Here is a 22,768-nt window from a genome sequence, read left to right on the forward strand (position 1 = left end):
TACTCTGTAAGCTCCCCAAGGCAGGGACTGTCTCTTGCTCAGTGTTTAAAGAGCGCCTAGTGCTGGGGTGGCCAACCTGAGCCTGAGAAGGAGCCAGAATTTACCAGTGTACATTGCCAAAGAACCACAGTAATATGTCAGCAGGCCCCCATCAGCTCCCCCACCCCGCTCCCAGTGCCTCCCACCCACCGGCAGCCCCACCAATCGGCCCCTCCCGCTCCCTTCCTGCCCCTCCCAATCAGCTGTTTTGTGGTGTGCAGGAGGTTCTGGGGGGAGAGCGGGGGAGGAGCAAGGGCACAGCAGGCTGAGGGGAGGGGGCAGGAAGGGGTGGAGTGGGGGCAGGGCCTGTGGCAAAGCCAGGGGTTGAGCAGTGAGCCCCCCCCCGGCACAGTGGAAAGTTGGCGCATGTAGCCCCAGCTCCGGAGTCGGTGCCTATACAAGGAGCCGCATATTAACTTCTGAAGAGCCGCCCCGGCATAGTGCAATGGAGAGCTGCTCTCCATTGGGGTCCTCTTGGTGCTATGATCATACACCTCATAATATTTTGGGGAGGAAAAAACAGTAAAACGACAGTTTAAAAATGACAGATGCTGTTTATTGGACATACAGTACCATACTCCCGAAAGTCAGGGGGCTGTAGCCATGAGGGCAAAGAATTAGAAATCAGTGCTGGAGTTTATACATCAAAAAAGCAATCACCTTTTCCACCGGATCACTCACAAAAAAGACGGCGCTGAAGATATTTTTTTAGTTTCCAGGAAGACACCCGCAGCTTAGAACACATGTTGGGGCACAGATCTTACCTTATTATAGTGTCGTGGAACTATTTTCTTTGGCTAGAACAGATGGATTTGTAATTTTGTGAGGCTGCCGCTATAATTTTCTTTTCTACTGTGAATTAAATGAACATGCCCAAACAGGAAAGGGATTTCAGGCAACATATATCTAGGCACGTTCGCACAGCATGTAAATGGAAATCCCCTTTCCCATCAGCTGTAAGCGATGGATTTAACTGGCCGTGGTGATCAGACGGGTCCCGATTCAGCAAAGTGCTTCAGCTTATCTTTAAGTTCACGATTCCAATGGGAATGAACATTAAAGCACGTGCCGAATCAGGAATACGGTCTGGCCTCTGTGCTGGTCGGAACCCCACAGGTGAAACAGATTGCAAGCAATGCTTTGGCCTACAACATTCCTGATTTCCATGGTAAGATCCTGGCTGTACCCAATCCACGGGGAAAAGGTGAAAGGACTTGAGTGTGGGGATTAGCTCAGCTATTTACACAATGGATTTCTAAGGGCTGCACTTGCTTTCAGTAGGTAGGAAACGTGTTTTCATTCATGCGGGGATCGCTGGGGGCCTCGTCTTTATCTGATGGATTTTTTGCTGGTCGTGGTCTTGGATACGATTTTCACGCTGGAGCCGCTCCTCCCTCCGGAGCTCAGACTTCCACTCAGGCCTCTTCCACTTCCAGAGCTGAAACCGCTGCCACCTCCAATGCTCATCCCGCTTCCGTAGCCATATCCACCGCCGCCGCCGCCGCCGCCGCCAAGGCCGAATCCGCTCCCGCCTCCCATGCCGAGACTGTAGCCGCCACCTCCTCCGCCACCTCCCAGGGAAAGCCCACCTCCATATCCTCCTCCCAGGCTGCCTCCGCCACTGTATCCAGTCGAGGAACTGACCACCGCTGCAAAACGACAAGCACAACAAGTGAGATCTCTGTGGTTTCCAGAGGGAAGCCAAACCCAGACATCAGCTTCAGTTGGAAAAGCCAATGATAGGTCAGAGGTCGAGTCACTTACAGATGCTCACGGGTCCAACTCCCTCTCCTGCCAGCCTGTTAGGAAAGAGAGGGACAGGAAGGAAAGGATGTAAGTGACACCCTCAGTTCATAGACAACCAATGACCAATACAGATAGATTTGCAGACATTAAGGCCAGAAGGGACCGTTGTGCTCATCTATTCTGATAGTCCATGCCTGAGAACCTCCTCTAGGGATTCCTGCATCCATAACTCCTGGTTGAGCCAGCACATATCTTTTAGAAAGTCCCCCAGTCTTGACTTAAAGACCTACAGTGGCGGAGAATCCACCCTGGCCCTAGGTAAGTTGCACCTTATTTCGAGTCTGAATTGATTTAGGATCATAGCCTGGAATTTTCAAAAGGGCCTTACCGACTCCCTTTGAAAATTCCAGCTCCATTGCCTATTAGAGCCAACCGGTATTTTTCAGGATTGGAAATTTCATGGAAAAAATTTTTTAAGGCCATGGGAAAATGGGAAGGGGGAGATTGGAAGTTTTCTGAATGTTGGTGCATTTTCTCCCTCCCATTTTCCAGCCAGCTATGGAGCCAATTGAAATTTGCTCAAAGCCCAGATGAAATGTTTAGGTAAAAAATGTAGAATGGTGATGAAAACAATGGAAAAGGAGGGAACAGTCACCAGCCTGCCTCACACACATAATTTTGTCTGCTGGATTTTCAGCCTTATGAATGTTTCCAGCACTAGGATTCATAGAATCATAGAATATCAGGGTTGGAAGGGACCTCAGGAGGTATCTAGTCCAACCCCCTGCTCAAAGCAGGACCAACCCCAACGAAATCATCCCAGCCAGGGCTTTGTCAAGCTGGGCCTTAAAAACCTCTAAGGAAGGAGATTCCACCACCTCCCTAGGTAACCCATTCCAGTGCTTCACCACCCTCCTCATGAAAAAGTTTTTCCTAATAGCCAACCTAAATCCCCCACTGCAACTGATTCCCATCTTTAAACTCTGAATGTCAGTCAAACATCACACATCAGTCTCCATCTAATCTAGCTCATAGTACTCATGGTCATGGGATTGCATTTGCAGCTCCTTAGCCCATCTCTGCTCCAATTACAGCAGCATTTTACCTTCTTTTTTATCGTCTTCTCATTACTGGGACACATTTCCGGCGTCACTCGCAATGTGCTAGGAGCTGTGCAAACATGAAGGAAGGCACCTTATTTGCTCACACGACAGTGTAGCTGTTGTTCCGGCCCTCGTTGCGTGTATGTCTACACTGCAATCGGGAGGGGTCATTGCTGCAGGTGTAGATAGACATACCCAAGGCAGCTTTGATCAACCCAGCTTATTAAAAACTAGCAGTGTGAACTCAAAGGTGGAGCCCAGTCACTGCCCAGGTGTTGCGGCTTATTTTTGGCAAGTGAGCTCGATCAGAGCTAGTGCAGGTTCTGTAGTCACACCTCGGCGTTGCTGGGTAGACATACCCTGAATTATACCGCTTAGGGTTCCAATCTCGCATCCTGCCCTCAGGGGAGCAATGCGGCTGCTCGCTTGCCTCAGGGCTGCAGTAGCATTGCGTCGTGCACCCACCTGCTCTCCTCTCCTTCCAGCAGCTTCCTGTAGGTGGCGATCTCGATATCCAGCGCCAGCTTGACGTTCATCAGCTCCTGGTACTCCCGCAGCTGGCGCGCCAAGTCTGCCTTGGCCTTCTGCAGGGCATCCTCCAGCTCAGCCAGTTTCGCTCGGGCGTCCTTGAGGGCCATTTCGCCGCGCTCCTCGGCCTCGGCAATGGCCGCTTGCAGGCTGGCGCACTGCAAACCGGGAACGTTGAAGTGTGATTATTATTTAATGGGGTAACCAAATGTGGGAGTGAAAGCTCACTCTGGGCAGGTAAGCCTATGTAAACCTGGAGTCATAAACAGATCACTGAAATAATTAGCATGAATCCCCTTTGTGCAAAGCAGGAGTCACTCCATTGAAGTCAATCGATATGATTCTCTTTCTCCTGCACAGATGCAACTCAGGAGTCACTCAATGGGTATGATTCTCTTTTGCATGCTCCAGTGTAAATTGGGATTAACTCCACTGAAGCCAATGGGTGTCATTCCTCTTTTGCTTACAGTATTGTAAACCAGGAGTAATTTCACTGACTGGAATGGGCATGGGACTCCTTTCATTGACAGTAGTTAAATCAGCAGCCCCTCCATTGATGTGAATCACATCAGCGTAAGTAAGGGGCAAACAGATATTTTCTCAATATCACAGAATGATAGAAGATCAGGGTTGGAAGGGACCTCAGGAGGTATCTAGTCCAACCCCCTGCTCAAAGCAGGACCAATCCCCAACTAAATCAGTGGTTCTCAAGCTTATCGGTGGTGTGTATTGTGTCTTGGGTGGAGTCCCTCTGGCAATGATGTGGCCAGATCTTTAGCTGGTGTAACTCGAGCTGCTTCACTCTTTTTAATAGAGGAAGAGAGAGGAAGGATGGCCCAGTGGTTAGAGCACAAGCCTAGAACTGCTCCGTTGGCCACCAGAAAGTTACCTCTGAGAGTTAGAAGAGTTGAGTAAAAGGAGGGGCCAGTGGCTAGCGATTCAGGAGAGACATGAGATACCATGGTAACGGAGGCCTTGCAAGTGTGAGTGCTCGGTGTGCAATGCACGGTGTCTCGTGCAAGCTTCCGTCAGGCTGGCATCACCGTTTCTTACAAAGGGAGAAGCCCCTCAACCACCTCCCTGCTCCGAACCCATCAGCCGAACCGATACTCAGCGCACGAGCTCCCGCCTGTGCCTCACGCCCAACCACTAGCCTGCCCCAGGGAACAAGGAGCTCCACCCTACCTGCTTCTTCACGTTGTCGATTTCATTCCGCAGCCTGTGGATCATCCGGTTGATCTCAGAAATTTCGACCTTTGTGTTGCGCAGGTCATCACCGTGCCGCCCGACAGAGATCTGCAGCTCCTCAAACTGAATAGGCAGACATAAGGGGGAGGGGGAGGGAGAACACGACCCATTACTTACTGCAGCGTTGAGGAATTGGATAGTATCCATTTAAATAGATTGGGCGCCCTATGTCTTGTACTGCAGAAGCCACCGGACACTAGCAGGAGAAAGGCTGGGCCTTGTGTGTCTGTCTAGCATTAGTAATCACAGTACTTGGAATTCAAATGTGTTTCCACTTATTCTTAATGTTGCGGATAGAGCAAAGACACACTCGTAATGACTACAATAAAGAAAGCATGCACGGCCTCGCACCCCAAGGACTATAGACAGTGTGGCCTAGTGGTTAAAACAGTAATGTGGGAGTCACAAGACCTGGCTTCTAATGCTGGCTCTGCCACCGACTCTTTGGGCAACCAGCGTCAAGTCACTTAAACGGCCCCGGCCTCAGTTTCCCCATATTTAAAATGATACTTATCCACCACTGTTAAGCGCTTTGAGAATGAATGATGAAAATCTCTGTGGCGTAGTTTACTATTGTTATTACTGTGTGCAATGAGCCAAATTCATTCCTGGTGTAACTTAAGAACAGCCGTACTGGGTCAGACCATGGGTCCATCTAGCCCAGTGTCCTGTCTTCTGACAGTGGCCAGTGGCAGGTACTTGAGAGGGAATGAACAGAACAGGCAATCATCAAGTGATCCATCCCCTGTCATCTACGCCCAACTTCTGGAGAACTTGATCAGTCTAAAATGTGATCCTGTACCTGTCTAAGTCAAGGAGAAAGCTCTCATTGGTGCAGTGTGAGGAACTGAATGCAAGCAGTAGATAAGTGGAATAAAAAAAGCCAAGAACATTATTGGCCTTCGGTCCCACTCGTGATCCTGGTTACTCACCTTAGTCTGGTACCAAGACTCTGCCTCAGCTCTGCTCCTGTTGGCAATCTCCTCGTACTGGGCTTTGACCTCCCGGATGATACTGTCCAGGTCCAGGCTTCGGTTGTTGTCCATAGACAGGACGACGGAGGTGTCGGAGACCTGCTGCTGCATCTGGCTTAGTTCCTACAAGATACGCAAAGCCTGGGTCATTTGCATCGTATGTAGAGCTGACCCCCGTGTGGCAGCTGGTGTCCTGAGATCCCTGCCCGTCCTCCTGACCACTTGTGTCTCTCTGTTTCCTTGGGCTCCCATGTCTGTCTGTCAGTATCCGCCTTTCCCCTCTTGTCTTACACTTAGATTGCAAGCTCTTTGGGGCAGAGACTTTTTTGTTCTGCATTTGTACAGCCCCTAGCACAGTGGGGTCATGGTCCGTGACCGTGGCTCCTAGATGCTACCGTAATACAGCTAATAAGTAATAATAGACTTGGTCATAAACCTGGCTTTTTTTCCTCCAAGAAAAACGTTGAGCAACCATTTTTCATTCAAAATGTTTTGATTTGTTTTGGTGTGGAAAATTTCAACATGTAATAAAACCAAGGGTTTGGGTTTTTTTTTTTTTTCATTTTGATTTAATTTGAATAAAAAACCAACATTCCTTTTTTGGGAATTTTCAAAAACCCAACCCGAAAAGCAAAATGAAGCCAACAAAAATGTTTGGGGATTTTACCATTGAAAATTGTTGTCAAAAATGACATTTTCCCACCGGAAAAAAAAAATCTCATTTTTGGTGAAAACTCAAAAAAAAATTTGGTTGAAAAGTTCTGACCAGCTACAAATGTATGGGATAGACAGTCCCTTCTCTTATTTGATTTTTCTCCGTGACTCTCCGTGATCTATCTGCTGCTGAGTCATCAACCACTGGGATCAAGAGAGAAGCCAGTCCTGTCGTTTGACTAGTAGCCATTTGTGTGGCAGGTTCAGAATTCAAACCCCGCTGCTGATGGATGATGAAGGGTTTGTTACAGTAGTGCACACTAGTGCTTGCTTATCAGAGGAAGTATGGTGCAATGGTTAAAGCGCTAACCTAGGACACCTGGGTTTAATTCTCTTCTCTATGCGATGTTGGGCAAATGCTTTAGTGTCTCTGTGCCTGAGTTTTCCATCTGTCAAATGAGGATAATAGTACTTCCCTACTTTTCAGGGGTGTTGGGAGGATAAATACACTGACAATTATGAGGTGCTCGGGTACCATGTTAAAGGGGACCATACAAATACCGTAAATTGACACATCCCCAGTCATCAGTGCAGTAGGATGGGGAACTTGCTAAGTTTCTAAAACAGTGGGGGACAGCTGCTTACCGCTTCATACAGAGCTCTCAGGAAATTAATTTCATCGGCCAGCGCATCTGCTTTGGCCTGCAACTCGACCTTGTTCATGTAGGAGCCGTCCACATCCTAAAGGAAAGAAGACAAAAGTCATGGACATCCTGATGAGCTACAGTGTCAGCCAAAAGGCCCTGGTGACAACTGCAAAAAAAACCACCCGTCCGCTGTCATCAGCCTTAGCAGAGTGTTATTGTCTAAGCGGTCGCTCTATCGTGATGTACAAGGTCTTTTAAAATGTGTCATTAAAGGGCAAGGCCGGGCCCTTCTTCTGTGGCCATGGATGGTCCTAGGTGAGCAGAACTGAGGTAGTGCCCCTTGGTGCGGGAGGGGCAGTGTTGTTCCAATCGGTGCGGGGTGATGGTTGGGGTGGGGCAGGAGGAAGAGGGAGAGGAAGGCGAGCAAGGAGAGTTACTGGGACAGGGCAACCAGCTCTCTGGCTGGGAAGGGGCATCCTGGTAGTTCTGACTGCAGTTCCTACAGCAGTTCCTGGGCAGCTGGTGCCAAGTGCCTTGTGCCAGCCCTTCTCAGCCCCGGCGACCCTGGATTTGGGGGTGGCACAGGTTTAGGGTGCAAGAAGGTAAGGGTGTGGCTACTAGATTTACCACTAGGCATAGCCACCGGCCACTGTTTTCCATGTAACAAGCATGCAACCAGCATGGAAGAGGCCTTCTTCTTCTCAGCCCTGAGGGGGTTTCATTTCCAAGGAATGACGCCATACCCAGTTACTCCAGCTGAGCACCTCGCCCACCATGTATTGCTAAACATTCCAATGCCGGGTTGAGCTGTAATTCTCAGACAGGCCCCCATCGAGCAGGAGCTGGGGGAGTCCACAGCTCCCACTGACGTTGGCTGGACTCTGCAGGTACCACACGCCCCTTGGACTCAAGGCCGTGAGTGACGCTGGGCTACTCACCTTCTTGAGCACCACAAAGTCATTCTCTGCAGCTGTGCGCCGGTTGATTTCATCTTCATATCTGTTGGGAGAGAGGAGAGAGAGGGCTAGATCAGGACCCGTCCGCTTGAGTGACTAGCAGAGAAGGCACAGACCCTTCCTTGAGTGCAGGGGACTGGACTGGACTAGAAGCTCTCTCAAGGTCCCTTCCAGTCCCACATTTCTATGATGCAAGCCACTCCTATTCCAAATGATAGGGGCCATGGAGGGGAGGGGATGGATTTTAAATCCAGAGCAGTTAGGAGCCCAACTCCCACTGAAAATCAATGGGTATTGGGTGCCTAGATCCAACCTGTGCCTATGAAAATCTCGCCACTGTGTCTCCAAACTTAGCTAGTGGTATCAGGTCTTGTGGGAGCAGAATCCACATCACTGTAGCATTTCGCCAACAACGGCCTCAGAGGGAAATGGTCCAGTGTCAGGTGTGAGTACATGAGGACAGAAACCTAAGTTCAAATCCTTGCTCTGCTATGACCTTCCCGGATGACTTTGATGGAGTCAGACATTTTAAAGTGACTTAAGCTCCTAAATCCCTTGGGAGCTCTGGAAAATGTTACCCTCCATTCCCTCTCTTTAACAAGGGGTACTAGCACTGCCCCCCTTCGAGGGGGTGTTAAGATAAATACGTTCACAACTGCGAGCTGCTCAGATGCTGCGTAACCTGGGGCCATATAATACCATCCATTTCCTTTAGCTGTGGCTTGCTGAAAGAAGGGGGTCCACATTTGAAAAATAGTACCGAGTCCAGAACTGACACACTTGCTTAAAATCTAGCCCCAGATGTAAGGGTAGCTACTGGCTGGTTACTCACCCAAAACCTGCACAGAATTACCCACATGGTTAACTTTCTGCATTCTTAGTAGTCCCAGCTGAAACCAATAGAGCTACCCACCAGGCATCAAGTTAAGCATGTGGAAAAAATCTTTGCAGGATTGGGGCCCATTATCAAGTGTCACTAATTGTTTTAGATGCAACTGCCATGGAAATGCCTGTAAATACATCATAAATCAGTCTGTCTAACTAACTGTACCATTTAGCTGGAGTTTTGCAAAAGCACTTCGTTATGCTAAAAATATGCTTCTGTGAAACTTCATGGCTTAGGGCTAAATCAAAGAAGCAGGGTGGGTCATGGCAAGATAGGAGAAAGGAAGCATTATCTTGACCGGGCTGCGGCAAAGGTGATCTGGATGTCTCCAAAAGGCTGTTGCCAACTCTGTACCTGATTTTGGCATGGGAATGAGGTGAAAGAGGCAATGAAGAGGGATTTGAAATAAGACACGGTCTGTTTCCCATGCAGTATTTCCATCCTCCAGAAACCATAGTATAATGAGTAAAACAGACTATGTATTATATTTGACCATTAAAAAAGCCAATGGAAGATACAAATACAAGAAACACAAACGAATACTAGAAGCCAATTCATGCCATGCCACCATGCCAATATTATGTGCGGATTCCTAAAAACACATCTATCTGTCTATCTATCTATCTAAACTTTTCTGATCCTCAAGTGTAATTTTCTCAGATCTGCACTTTGCTAGTCTTGCTACTTAATGCTTTACTGGATGCAAGGATTAAGAGTGTCTTGTAAATATGAGGGATGGAGAGAAGGCGTTTTAGATATGGGGTAAAATGTTCAAAAGCGCCTAAGTCCCACTGAAAGCCACTAGGATTTAGGCACCTAAGTAACTGTCACTTTTGAAAATCAAAAGGCAATGGGTCTTAGTTCTAAGTGCTAGGTCACTTTTTGAAAATGGGACTTAAGCTCCTAAGTCACTTTGGTGCATTTGAAATTTGTGCACATCCACTATACTAATTTTAAAATCCGCGGCTGTTTTATTTTTAACAAATCAGTGGGTCAAATTCTGATCTCAGTTACGCTAGAGTAACTCCATTGGCTTCAGTGGAGTTAGAGCCAGATGCTCCAAGATCAGAATCTAGTTCAGTGCATGCATCTGTTTTGAGAGTAGCAAATGCCACGTGATGCCCATGTAAGGCATTTTGATACTCAACACAGTATGAAATGCCTGGCTTGGTTTTTCATGCATACCAATAGCCTAGATTTTAATGCAGACTTCTTACTTATTCTTGAAATCCTCCACCATGTCTTGCATGTTCCTCAGTTCTGAATCCAGCCTTCCTCTCTCCCCCAAAAGGTTATCTAGCTGCCTCCTGAGGTTATTAATGTAGGCGTCAAAAAGAGGCTCCAGGCTCCGTTTGACAGTCGTCTGACCCTGTTCCTGCAGTAGAGTCCATTTGGTCTCCAATACTTTGTTCTGTTGCTCCAAGAATCGGACCTGGGGAAAAAACAGAACCCACAGGCAGGTGCTTAAACCCATTCAAACAATCCACAAAACCACTGATGAGAAAAAGGTTGATTGTTCAGTTCAGGGCAGAGAGAGCGAGATGCGGGTAGGGAGAAAGTGACAGATAGGAATTTTGGGACCAGGTGCCAGATTTTCAATGGCATTTAGGAAGCTAAAGATGCAGGCAGGATTTTCAAAAGAACTTAAGCAGGGTAGGCACTTTTGTAAAGCGCACTAGGTGCCTATCTTTAGGTGCCTAAATATCTTTGAAAGTCTGGCTCCAGATTCACAACTACTTTAAATCAATGTCACTCCCCCGCATTACACTAGCTGAGGGTTTATTATCAAGTGAAAGCTTGAGAAGGATTTAAAAAAACAGTTTATTGTCCCCCCCCCCAGCGCATCTCTGTGACAAGGAGATTTAAGAAAAATTCCTGGTTTTTAATCAGCGATTTCTCCTAATACTAATAATCCACTGCCTGTGGATAAACCATGGTGAATACAGAAATTGCCCAGACAACACCTGCTCATGGAAAAGGATAGCATTCAATTTTTTTTCTTGAAGACACTGAACTATCCAGAGAAGATACTTTGCAGCCTGTGGGTTCAGGACAGGTGCTCACCTTGTCGATGAAGGAGGCAAATTTGTTGTTGAGGGTCTTGATCTGTTCTCTCTCCTGCACTTTCACTTTCTGGACCTCCGGGTCGATATCCAGGTGGAGCGGCGCCAAGAGGCTCTGGTTGACGGTCACTTCGTGGATGCCGCCAGGTGGACAAACGGGAAACCCAGGGCCACCCCTTCCACCGAACCCAGGACCACCCAACCCATAGCCACCGCCAGCACCACCTAACCCATACCCGCCACCTCCACCGAGAGCAAACCCACCGCCTGCTCCACCACCGTAACCAAAGCCAATGCCTGATCCTCCACCAAAACCGTATCCTCCACCACCACCAAATCCACTCCGGAGACCTCCGCCGATGGTACTGTAGGAAATTCTTTTATTTCCACCTAAGCTGTATAGGCTTCTGCTGCCAAAACCACCACCGCCACCACCTCCAAAGCCACCAGCTCTTCCTCCTCCAACTCGAGAGACAGAGACCGAGCTGAAGCTGCTTCTGCCGCCACCACCACCACCAAAACCTCCACCTAAGCCAGCAGAACCTGAGCTGAAGGTCTTGCTTCCACCCCCGCTTGTTGATTTTCTCATGGAGATTCGACTCATGGTGGCTCGTTCAATTGAAAACGAAAAGAGTGGAGAGCAAAGTGCGGGAATAGAAGCTGTGCTGCGGGAGAAGAGCAGAGAGCGAAGGAGATGGAACCCCTCTGATGTGAGAGCGGGGAGCCGCTTCTTTTATCTGCTTGGAGCACTTGGCATGGGATGCAGAGACGATCCGCTGCATTCATGGGCTTGACGTACCTTGCAGCAACTTGTCTTGTCAAACACGCCTAGGTAGCAGCCTGGCTTTGAAAAATGCATTGTTTGTGGGCAAAAAAGTAACGGAGTGCACTTACTCGTCCTTGCACAGGAGGGTTGTTGTTTTTTTAATTAAATGAGATTGTAGGCCTGATTCTGAAACAGTGACTCATGAGATTTGGCATGAAGAGGCTACTCAGGTGTGTCAGAACTAGTCGCTGGATCATCCACTATCACAGAGCTAGCATCTGTAAAAGACCATACCAGCTGCTCTACTAACAATTGACTTTAACTGGTGAAGTTACTTCCACGCTCAAGTCTTTGCAGGGCTCGGGGGATGGGTCTTACATTGCAAAGGGGCTGCAAGGTCTTATCACAGAGGCTATGAAGGGGGGAGGGATAGCTCAGTGGTTTGAGCATTGGCTTGCTAAACCCAGGGTTGTGAGCTCAATCCTTGAGGGGGCCACTTAGGGATCTGGGGCAAAAACAGTACTTGGTCCTGCTAGTGAAGGCAGGGGGCTGGACTCAATGATCTTTCAAGGTCCCTTCCAGTTCTAGTAAATAGGATATCTCCATTTATTAATTATGATACACAAGCTGCTTAGAAATCTGCATACCTAAAGACATCAGTAATACCAGTTTCAGATATTACAGCAGTGGTGTGTGTGTGTGAGAGAGATTGATTTTCAAATCTCCTTGGGAATTTAGATGTCCAACTCTTGATCAGTTTACTGGGAGTTGGGTGAGCAAATCCTCTAGGCAACTTTGAAAGTCTTAGCCATAAGCTTTTTTAGCTTTAATTCCTATTTTTATAGCGACGGCAAGCAGAGCTGTGAATCACCGTTGAAATAGCTTTCGAAGATGAATCCAACTAATCTTTGCACCAAAAAAACAAATCAATGTAGCCCCACATTTCAAGAGAGACTTCATTGCAGAATTGTGTAATGAGGCTGCAGATGATGTTCAGTCAAAAAAAAAATCTATACTACATTAGGGAGTATTATCATATGGGACTGCCCCCTAAGGAAAAGCATTATAGATTTGAACTGGAATGAAATCAATAGGGGTCTATAGAAATTACTCAAATTCTATAGGGTCAGAAAGACACTGCAGCCTTGAAGTTACTGGAGCTACACCAGTTGAGGATACGGTCTATGGAATTTGGTACATAATGAGACGTCTACAGTCTGAGCCAACCTATGGAATTATACAGGAGGGATGGAATTATCTATTAAATTCTATAGGCATATTTTTTTTTCAAAAAAACCCTATAAAAAGGGTAGCATTTCCTAGTCAATGTTCCTGGACTTCTCAGTCAGGGTCAATTCTAAAAGTAAGGGCGTGAGGCTGTGTTTTTATTGTGCTTGTTTTTCACCTGCTGATCTGCAAAATTACAACATTCAACGGGAGGTTTCCAGTCATCAGTGCCCAGTAGTGACATTTGCTGGTGGAATTCACAACATTCTGGTTTTAGGTCCGATGTTGCACAACCTCACTCAGGTAAAAGATCTGTTGGCACTTACCGCACCAGTCAAGATTTTCAAGAGTTTCTGTTTGATTTTGGTCACTTTGGATTTTGGGTGCACGACTTGAGCCAGTTGAAGGGGGCTCCAATTCTCAGCGAGCCGTTTCTGAAAATCAGTCCCCTGGAAGGGATCGCAAATCGGGCAAGCCCCCGCAAATCACTAGAAACTTTTGAAAATCTTGGCCAGTGGACTTACTCATAAACCAGACTCCGCCAACCGTGTCCGTCTTGAATGGTACTTCGCTGTGCAGTTAGTTCTGTTGACTTCAATGGGCCTGCTGGCAAAGTAAGATACTGCTCTGCATAAGGAAAGCAGGCAGTTCAGATCCCGTCTCGTGCTGGATTTTTGCAGAGTTGGGTGCATGAGCAGCCAGCAGAGATAATGAATCCAAAATTAGAGGCTTAGGGGCATCATCATTGGCTCATAGCTTGTTTTCTGTTGATAACTTTCCAGAACTGGTTTCCTTTGCCTGAGAACTTGAAAGAATCTGAATTAAAACTGATTTTTTTTTTATTGCAGTCAGAAAACCTGATGCTTGCACAATGTGTGTTCCCCCAGCATTCCTGTTGCCACTTATTGCCAGTTGTGTGAGTCATTAGCACCTGAAGCTCATTCAGGTAAGAAATTAGGAAATTAATCATTTAATTAAACCTCCAATGGCAGGGATAAGGCTGAGTTGTAGCAAGGGGGTGCTGTAATCTCGGGATTGTAGAGTTTAGAAAGCGCTTGGCTGCTTGCATATCTGGAGGTTATATTTAAAACTGTAACGTTATCTACGACAAAGATAATGACATCAGCTCCCATGTGATCTGTCCAGACATTGCCGTAGCAACATGGATTCCATTCCAACATGCATTGTCCATTCCAACATGCATTGGCTTTATGGACAATATCAAGACTTTGATCCTCCTCTCATTGATATCAACATAAGCTGGGAGTCTACTGACGTCAGTGGATCTATACGGATGTAAAAGCTGCACAAGGGAGAGGCAACTCAGACCCAAAGTGTCTTAGATTAATAGGTACCTTCCCATAACAGCAAGGGGTACATTTTCGGCAAGTGTAAATTGGCGTGTATCTATTGATTTCAATAGAGCTACATCCATTTTTACACCAGGTGGGAATCTGGCCCCATTTACTCCGGTGGAGCAATGCCAAGTTATGCCAGCAGGACCACAGTGTGAAAAGTTTGAATTAAAAAGTATAAAATGTTCATTTTTATTTTAATGAATAAATGACTCTACAATGGAATGTCTAAATATGCATGTTGCCCCCAAATAATGTTCATTCACTGGATTGTTACGAAGAGTATCAAAATGTAAAGCAACTGGTGGCGTGAAACTAGGGTGACCAGACAGCAGTGTGAAAAATTGGGACGGCGGTAAGGGTAATAGGCACCTATATAAGACAAAGCCCCAAATATCATAGAATCATAGAATCATAGAAGATCAGGGTTGGAAGGACCTCAGGAGGTCATCTAGTCCAACCCCCTGCTCAGTGCAGGACCAATCCCCAACTAAATCATGTCACTGTCCTGCTTGAAAGTTCACATTCATAGAATCACAGACTATCAGGGTTGGAAGGGGCCTCAGGAGATCATCTAGTCCAACCCCCTGCTCAAAGCAGGACCAACACCAACTAAATCATCCCAGCCAGGGCTTTGTCAAGCCTGACCTTAAAAACCTCTAAGGAAGGAGATTCCACCACCTCCCTAGGTAATCCATTCCAGTACTTCACCACCTCCTAGTGAAAAAGTTTTTCCTGATATCCCTATAAAATCGGGACATCTGATCACCCTGCATGAGACACTAATGCATAGAAAGGTCACACAGTGCATACTGAGTCTTCACTCAGACAATATTGTCCTGGATTTAGGGCCAAAGCTTGCTCATTTTACTCGCTTGAGTAATCCTGTTGAGGTAAAGTGAGTCACCAGCAGGAGTTGGATTTGGCCCAGCAGTGGAACATTTGTGTGAGCGAAGAACGCAATGTAGACCCCTTCTTTCCAACATGAATTGTCCAATCATTTTGCAGAGAGTCAACCTTTACCCACCTTTTGTCATCGGCACTATCACAAGCGAGGATGTCAGGCTAGCAGGGCGTGGTGCTAAAAGATCAAAAATGTCGGTTTGCCTCATAATAATACTGATAATACCTGGCTTTTCCATACTAGGCTTGGCAAACTCTGGTTTCTATTTTTTATATAAATTTGACCGATATCAATGTTTACTTTTTGGAATTTTTAAACTGTTTCTCAGTTTAAATTTTCAGTTGCACAAAATTATGGATTTTAAGCATGTTTTTTATTTATTTACATTTTAGGAATTGCAGGAAGTTGTGTGGAGGTCAGAGAGTGGGCGGGGGACAATCATTTTTTTAATGACATTGAGATTCAAAAAGTGAAAGCTTTATCATGGTTAAATATGCAAAGTAAATATCCTTAAATCAAACTCTAGTAAGTTCTCAAGTAGCATTTTTCTTCCTTTGCCTATCTGTGAATTCTGATGGTTATCAATCAAAATATTGTTTTGTTAGTTGGCGTGTGTACAGTGAAGTTGACTTTTACTGACATTTATTGATAAAAAACTTAAACCTTCCAAGCGTATAGATCACAAAGCACTTTACAAAGGAGGGCAGTATCATTATCCTCTTTTTACATGTAGGGAAACTGAGGCAAAGGGCAGGAAGTGACGTCATCAAGAAGGTCAGTTGGTTGCTTCTACTTCCAGCTATGTCTGTGGTGTCGTTTTTGCATCAGACATCAAGTGGGGTGCATCCTACCAAGGAGCATTAGGTCTAGTTCTCTTTTGAAACCTTTGTAATTCCTTTGACTTCAATGAAGTCACTTACACCTGTTTAAGTGAGAGAAGAATCAAGGTACGTCTACACTACCCGCCGGATCAGCGGGTAGCGATCGATCTATTGGGGATCGATTTATCGTGTGTAATGTAGACGCGATAAATTGATCCCCGATCGTTCTGCCGTCGACTGCTGAACTGCAGCTCGGCGAGAGGCCGAAGCAAAGTCGACGGGGGAGCCGCGGCCGTCGATCCCGCGCCACGAGGATGTGAAGTAAGTGATTCTAAGTCGATCTAAGATACGTCGACTTTAGCTACACTCTTCTCGTAGCTGAAGTTGTGTATCTTAGATCGATCCCCGCCCCCAGTGTAGACCAGGCCTCAGTCCTAATATTTTTAGGCTCATGGCGGGGAAAAAAAAGACTTGAAAATCTCTTGTCTTGGTTTGATGCCTTTTGTATATTTGCTTTATTCATCGTTTGATGGCATTCCATTATTAATAATAAAATAATACCTTGTGTTCCAATAGCACACCCAGTGTGCTAGGCTCTGTACAAATATAGAATAAAAAGATGCTTCCGGTCCAAAAATACTTACAATCTAAGGCAGATTTTCTTAGGCGGGCCTTTTAAAAATGCAAGAGGGACGTATTGTTATAGCTCACTCTGCATGACCCCAATCACTGATTTCAATGGGAGCTTGAAGTCAGACCTCTGAAAATCAGGTCATTTTTAAGTAGGTGCCTAAACCTGGCTTTAGGGGACTGATTTTAGGACCCCTGGTATGGAAATTTACCCCTGCATTTATATTTCAGTCTGCTAGAAAACTGAATTCTCTTGGCATTCATGTAGCACTTTAAACCCTCAAAAGCACTTCGCAAATGTCAAGTCCCGGGGGCAGCTCCTCAACTGGTCATGACAATTGCCACCGGCTGGTGGATCTACTCCCAAATCTGCAAGGGGCCGTGTGTTCTCAGCTCCCGTTAGCTTTACAGGGAGATAAAAATGCTCTGCCCCTCCCAGGGTGGGGCACATTAACCACTGCAATGAAATCCTTGCAACACCTCTGCAAAGTACAAGATCATTATCTTCATTTTACACGTGGGGGAAACTGAGGCACATCAAAGTTGTGCCCTACCCTGTCCTATATGGCACAGAAGTGGCAGCTGAGACTGGAATCCTGGCGTTCCTTTCTCCCAGCAACTTTCCCCTTCCTGTTTGTCTGATGTGGCACCCCCTCTATATGCAAAGACATCTCAGACTTTGTCTATGCTGAGCAGGGATTCTTACAGCTTTCAGATTTCTGGGCTGAGCAAAATGGCTGGGGTTTTTTCTCGGTAACATTATAACATCCAAATGGAGTTTTCCAAATCAGGTTTCTAGTTCAGTAGAATTTCCTCCCAGCCTGAGATCTTGCTCTCATGTTCAGAGGAAAGCGCTCCTGGAAAGACAGTGAATTCCAGCGTCTCCCAGCCCTGCGGGGTTGTTTGTGCTGCTGGGATACAGGTTTCTTTCGCTGTTGTTGTATGTCAAGATGATTTATTCCCAAAGAAGCCTATTTTGCAAAGAGGCTGTGCACAGAGTTAATTAGTCATCTTCTGCTTCTGAACATTTATGCGTTCTAGCAACATTGTGTATTCACCGGAAAACTGGACAGATTCTGTCATCAGTTAAATCTGGAGCAGTCACACTGACTTCAGATGAGTTAATCTGGAATTGCACTGCTGTAAATCAGGGAAGCATTTTGGCCCCATGTCTCTCTGTAAGGCATTTCTCAAATTCACAGGGAGACATTGGACCAGATCGTTAAGCAGTATTGTGGTCTAATAACTAGGGGCATTGAACTGGGATTCAGGAGACACTGGTTTTATTCTTCACTCTGCCACTCACCTGCTGTGTGACTCTGGGCATTCGCGTTCCGTCTTTGTGCCTATAGACTCATAGAATATCAGGGTTGGAAGAGATCTCAGGAGGTCATCTAGTCCAACCCCCTGCTCAAAGCAGGACCATCCCCAGACAGATTTTTGCCCCAGATTCCTAAATGGCCCCCTCAAGGATTGAACTCACAACCCTGGGTTTAGCAGGCCCGTTTGTAGAGTTTTTAGTTTGTAGAGTGTGGTCTGTTACAATGGAGCCTGGAGCTCAGCTGGGACCTCTGCATCATATTGTAAGATTAATGACAACTAGTGAAATCATAGTGGGGTTACATTTTACATACATGGGGGTAACTGAGACTAGCATCTGGCACCAGTGATTTTGGTAATGACCGGATTTAAGTTAGACTGAAACTGAGTCGATCTTTAATCCACATCATCTTCAAGCTACGCCACTTAGCCCTGGTCTACACTACGAGTTTAGGTCGAATTTAGCAGCGTTAGATCGATTTAACCCTGCACCCATCCACACGACAAAGCCATTTTTGTCAACTTAGAGGGCTCTTAAAATCGATTTCGGTACTTCTCCCCGACGAGGGGATTAGCGCTGAAATCGACCCTGCTGGGTCGAATTTGGGGTAGTGTGGACGCAATTCGACGGTATTGACCTCCGGGAGCTATCCCAGAGTGCTCCATAGTGACCGCTCTGGACAGCGCTCTCAACTCAGGCCTGGTCTACACTAACCCCCCAATTCGAACTAAGGTACGCAACTTCAGCTACATGAATAACGTAGCTGAAGTCAACGTACCTTAGTTCGAACTTACCGCGGTCCAGACACGGCAGGCAGGCTCCCCCGTCGACTCCGCGTACTCCTCGCACCGAGCAGGATTACCGGAATCGACGGGGAGCACTTCTGGGTTTGATTTATCGCGTCCAGACAAGACGCGATAAATTGAACCCAGAAGTTCGATTGCCTGCCGCCGAACTAGCGCATAAGTATAGACAAGCCCTCAGATGCACTGGCCAGGTAGACAGGAAAAGCCCTGTGAACTTTTGAATTGAAGGACTAGGATTTAAACTGTGATTGTCAGAATTATAATTAGGTGGGGCAATCAATAAATAAAGGCCTGAGCTTCTTTTAACATAAGCCTGAAACAACATGTGGCAACATCAATCCGTTCTGTGAACAGTTATTAGAAAAGTGCAAGGAAGAAATCCGAGGTGAACATTGCTAAAATAGTTTTCCAAACGTGTTTTCTTGCTACATGAAGCACTCTAACAATGTGTCATTTAAAACCCTAAATTCTGAAGTTATGTAAATCTGGGATTAATGCTTGTTTTAGGTTCCCTAGAACAGTGGCTCTAAACCTTTCCAGACTACTGTTCCCCTTTCAGGAGTCTGATTTGTCTCGTGTACCCTCAAGTTAACCTCAGTTAAAAGCTACATGCTTCCACCATCAGACATAGAAATACAAAAGTGTCACAGCGCACTGTTACTGACAAATTGCTTCCTTTCTCCCTTTTGTGATAGAATTATAAAATAAATCAACGGGAATATATGTATTGTAATTACATTTCAGTGCATAGTATATAGAGCAAACAAGTCATTGTCTATATGTAATTGTATAAACAAGTCATTGTCAGTATGTAATTGTAATTTGCACTGATTTTGCTAGTGCTTTTTATGTAATCTGTGTGACGAAGTGGGACTGTTCTTACTGTGGGCTTTGAATGCTGACAGGGGAGTGTGGCTAGGATGGTCTGCGTTGTGGGATGGGAGACTGACCGACGGAGAATACCTGAGTATGTAACATGAGAACCCAGGAAGGGGTTGGAGGCCAGGTGACACCTTTGCCCGGGAAACTGAACAAAGGCTGTGGGAGGGGTCGCTGAAGGCAGAGTCTGAGGAGCTGGTTTGTGTGGTGGCTGGGAGGCAGAGAGGGCTCTGACCTCCCAAAGGGGCTGTGGTGCCCGAGGACCCCAAGATGGACCTAACTGAGGGGTATCCTGTTGTCTGTGCCTGCAAGACCTGTCTTGGACTGTGTTCCTGTCATCTAAATAAACCTTCTGCTTTACTGGCTGGCTAAGAGTCATGGTGAATCGCAGGAAGCCGGGGGTGCAGGGCCCTGAGTCCCCCATACTCCGTGACAATCTGTTGTAAAACTAGACAAATATCTAGATGAGTGGATGTACCCCCTGGAGGACCTTTGAGTACCTCCAGGGGCACGTGTACCCCTGGTTGAGAATCACTGCCCTAGAATATTCCACCCTCCGTGTCTACCAATGCATCTAGGTGTTTTATGCTTTGTTCCAGCAAAAGAACCCCACAGCTGCACAATCTGAATTCAGGTTATTTCCCCCAAAGCCACCAAAAAACTCAGTGAATGTATCTTTCTGATCTTGCTCCTTAAGAAATGCAGAAATAGAAACATAGATCCATAGTTTCTAAGGCCAGGGGAGACCACTGTGATCAGGCCATAATAGACCTTCCCCGAAATCTTTCAGCAAAATTATTTCTGCTAGTTAGTAGAACTGGTCAAAACGTTGTTTTGATGGAATGTGCGTTTTCAATGAAATAAAAAACGTTTCCAGAAAGTATCCGCCTTCCTTGACAATTTTTGATCAGAAACCCCAAATCCAAGTTTTTTCAGTTTTCAGCCAAATATTTTTCCATTTTCGGCCGAAATGTTTTGGCTGTCAGTTGCCAAAAACTGAAAACATTTGGGTAAAAACAATAACAACAACAAAAGTCAGCCCAATCTTCGGTTTTTCAATTTTCATGTTTTTGACAAACGTTAAACATTTGCCATGGGGAAAAAATCCCATTTTCCTTGTTATTAATACATCCCTCTCCTGTGAAAGACGGTGCAGAAATATTTTGTGCTATAAATTCACCTCTTGGGTAAAAATAGGCAGTAACACGTCGTAAATTACAATCCAGTTTTATTGAACACATGCCAAAAAGTCAAACGGGAGTATAATTATTGTTTGTCATTATTATTGAAGAAGTGTAGAAATCTGTCGCCTTTTTTAGTGGTGCACTCACAAAAAAATAACATGAAGGAATTTCATGGCAAACTGGATAGTACACATGAAGGTGGTTTGTTCAGATACATTTTTGCTAAAACACACCGTTCTGGAGATTTTTGCGGTACCATTGCTGCTGATGACTATACTCACAAGAAATGCAATAGTACTTCTGGGCCAGATTCAAATTTCAATTGCAAATACGGAGTAACTCTATTGAGACCAAGGGACATATTTCCTGATTTACATCAGTGTAATTTACATCAGAGTCTAACCCCCTCGGACAAAGATATTCTTCCCATCTGCTGTATATGTTGCTTGAATTTTCCACATAAGTGTTTTAAGAATTGTACTATAATTTTCTTAATTCATTCTTAATATCAAATTAATCAGACTTAAAATTGCCCTGTTGGAAAAGTTAACTGTTCTTAAAGGTATTTTTTGAACACAAATCCACTTTCTCTCCTTCTCTTTGTATTTCTCTTTCAACATTGTAGAAACTCCAGTGCAGAGATCTCAGGTGGAATTTTCAAAAGCACTTATGGGAGTTAGGAATTCGGGCCAGATTTTTAAAGGTTTTTAGGCATCTAGTGAGATTTTCAAAAGTGCCTAAATCCATAGGCAGTTAGGCACTTAGATGTTTTTGAAAATCCCACCAGGCACCTATAAGCATCTTTAGGTGCCTAAATCCCTTAAAAATCTGGTGTTTGGGTTCTATTTTGAAAAGTGACTTCGGAATTTAGGAGCTTATATGCCATTGTCTTTCAATGAGACTTTGGCTTCTAGGCCTAGATCCCCAAAGGTATTATTTGGGCATCTAACTCCCACTGATTTCCATGGGAGTTAATCACCTAAATACCTTTGATCTAGAACCTAAATGCTTGTCACTTTTAAAAATAGCACTAAGGTGCCTAAGTCACTTAGGCCCTTTTGAAAATTTGAGTTAGGAGCTTTTGAAAATCCCATTCCGTTTCTTATGTGTATAAACAGGTTACATTTGTCAAAAGTACTAAATCACTTAGAAGCCTAATTCTCATGGAAAATCATGGAAAGCCAAGAGGACTTAAGCTCCTAAATCACTCTGGCACTTTTGAAAATGTTAACCGTGCTGCCTAGCACGAGGCTAACAGGAGCCTTTTGGCAGTGTAAATATTAAATCATAATAATTGTTCTCTGGGAACCCAGTCCCTGCCCTGGTTAATTTTGTTTTAATCTCAGTAACTCAAAACCAGAGCTTTTACATAAACAGATTTGATCGTTTGTACTTCTAGCCTTTGATAACACATGACCACAAACCTACATGTAAACCGCGTCATAAATCTCATGTTTGCCTTGGGTTTAGTTTTGAAAATGTAACACAACGGGGTAAACTTCCCTTTCAATAAAAGAACACAAGGATTAGCATTTGATAAGCCATTTGTAAATCTAATCAGCGTGGCTGTGGCTAACATTTGCAAACACTGTTATCTAAAGTCAGTTTCACAACTTTAATTCCCTTCCTTAATCGATATTCAGCTTCAGAATACATGGCCTTATTTTCAGAAGCGCTGAGTGCCCACAGCTCCATTGACTTCAACAACAATTGCAACTGCTCAGTGTCTGTGACTATTAGACCACTTATTTTAGGAGCCTACATATAGATTTTGGGAGAGATCTTCTAAAGCACTAAAGAGATTTAGGAGCACGAGTCCTAAGGACTTTCAACGGGGTGCATGTGCCTAAATCCATTCGGCTGTTTTGAAAATTTCTCCCTTAGGTTCTTAGGCTTGGGTGCCAAGTTTGAAAATGTTGACAACCTCTCAGGTCGCACGGAATACAACAAAGGCCCCTGTTCACTTAAGCAGAGACTTAGAATCATAGAATCATAGAATATCAGGGTTGGAAGGGACCTCAAGAGGTCATC

At 45.4% G+C, this 22,768-nt stretch overlaps 1 protein-coding gene across 1 annotated transcript; it reads right to left on the reverse strand.

Annotated features, from left to right (window-relative positions):
- Positions 1–592: 592 nt before the first annotated feature.
- On the reverse strand, positions 593–11,535 carry LOC117889067 (keratin, type II cytoskeletal 5-like). Its single transcript, XM_034792887.1, has 9 exons — positions 10,846–11,535; positions 9,999–10,213; positions 7,878–7,938; positions 6,938–7,033; positions 5,597–5,761; positions 4,602–4,727; positions 3,354–3,574; positions 1,804–1,838; positions 593–1,688 (listed from the first exon to the last, which is right to left on the reverse strand). Exons 1-9 carry the CDS (start codon positions 11,446–11,448, stop codon positions 1,369–1,371), a joined length of 1,842 nt encoding a protein of 613 aa, XP_034648778.1. The 5' UTR covers positions 11,449–11,535; the 3' UTR covers positions 593–1,368.
- Positions 11,536–22,768: the final 11,233 nt, after the last annotated feature.

This window comes from Trachemys scripta, chromosome 16 (assembly GCF_013100865.1).
Source record: "Trachemys scripta elegans isolate TJP31775 chromosome 16, CAS_Tse_1.0, whole genome shotgun sequence".
Classification (NCBI taxonomy): Eukaryota; Metazoa; Chordata; order Testudines; family Emydidae; genus Trachemys; species Trachemys scripta.

Excerpts from the sequence above, each read along its gene's own strand:
- LOC117889067 (XM_034792887.1), bottom strand. The coding sequence starts at position 11,448 with ATGAGTCGAATCTCCATGAGAAAATCAACAAGCGGGGGTGGAAGCAAG. Across the intron at positions 7,034-7,877 it reads ACTTTGTGGTGCTCAAGAAG|GATGTGGACGGCTCCTACAT; the intron begins GTGAGTAGCCCA and ends TCTTTCCTTTAG. Across the intron at positions 4,728-5,596 it reads AGTCTTGGTACCAGACTAAG|TTTGAGGAGCTGCAGATCTC; the intron begins GTGAGTAACCAG and ends CTGCCTATTCAG.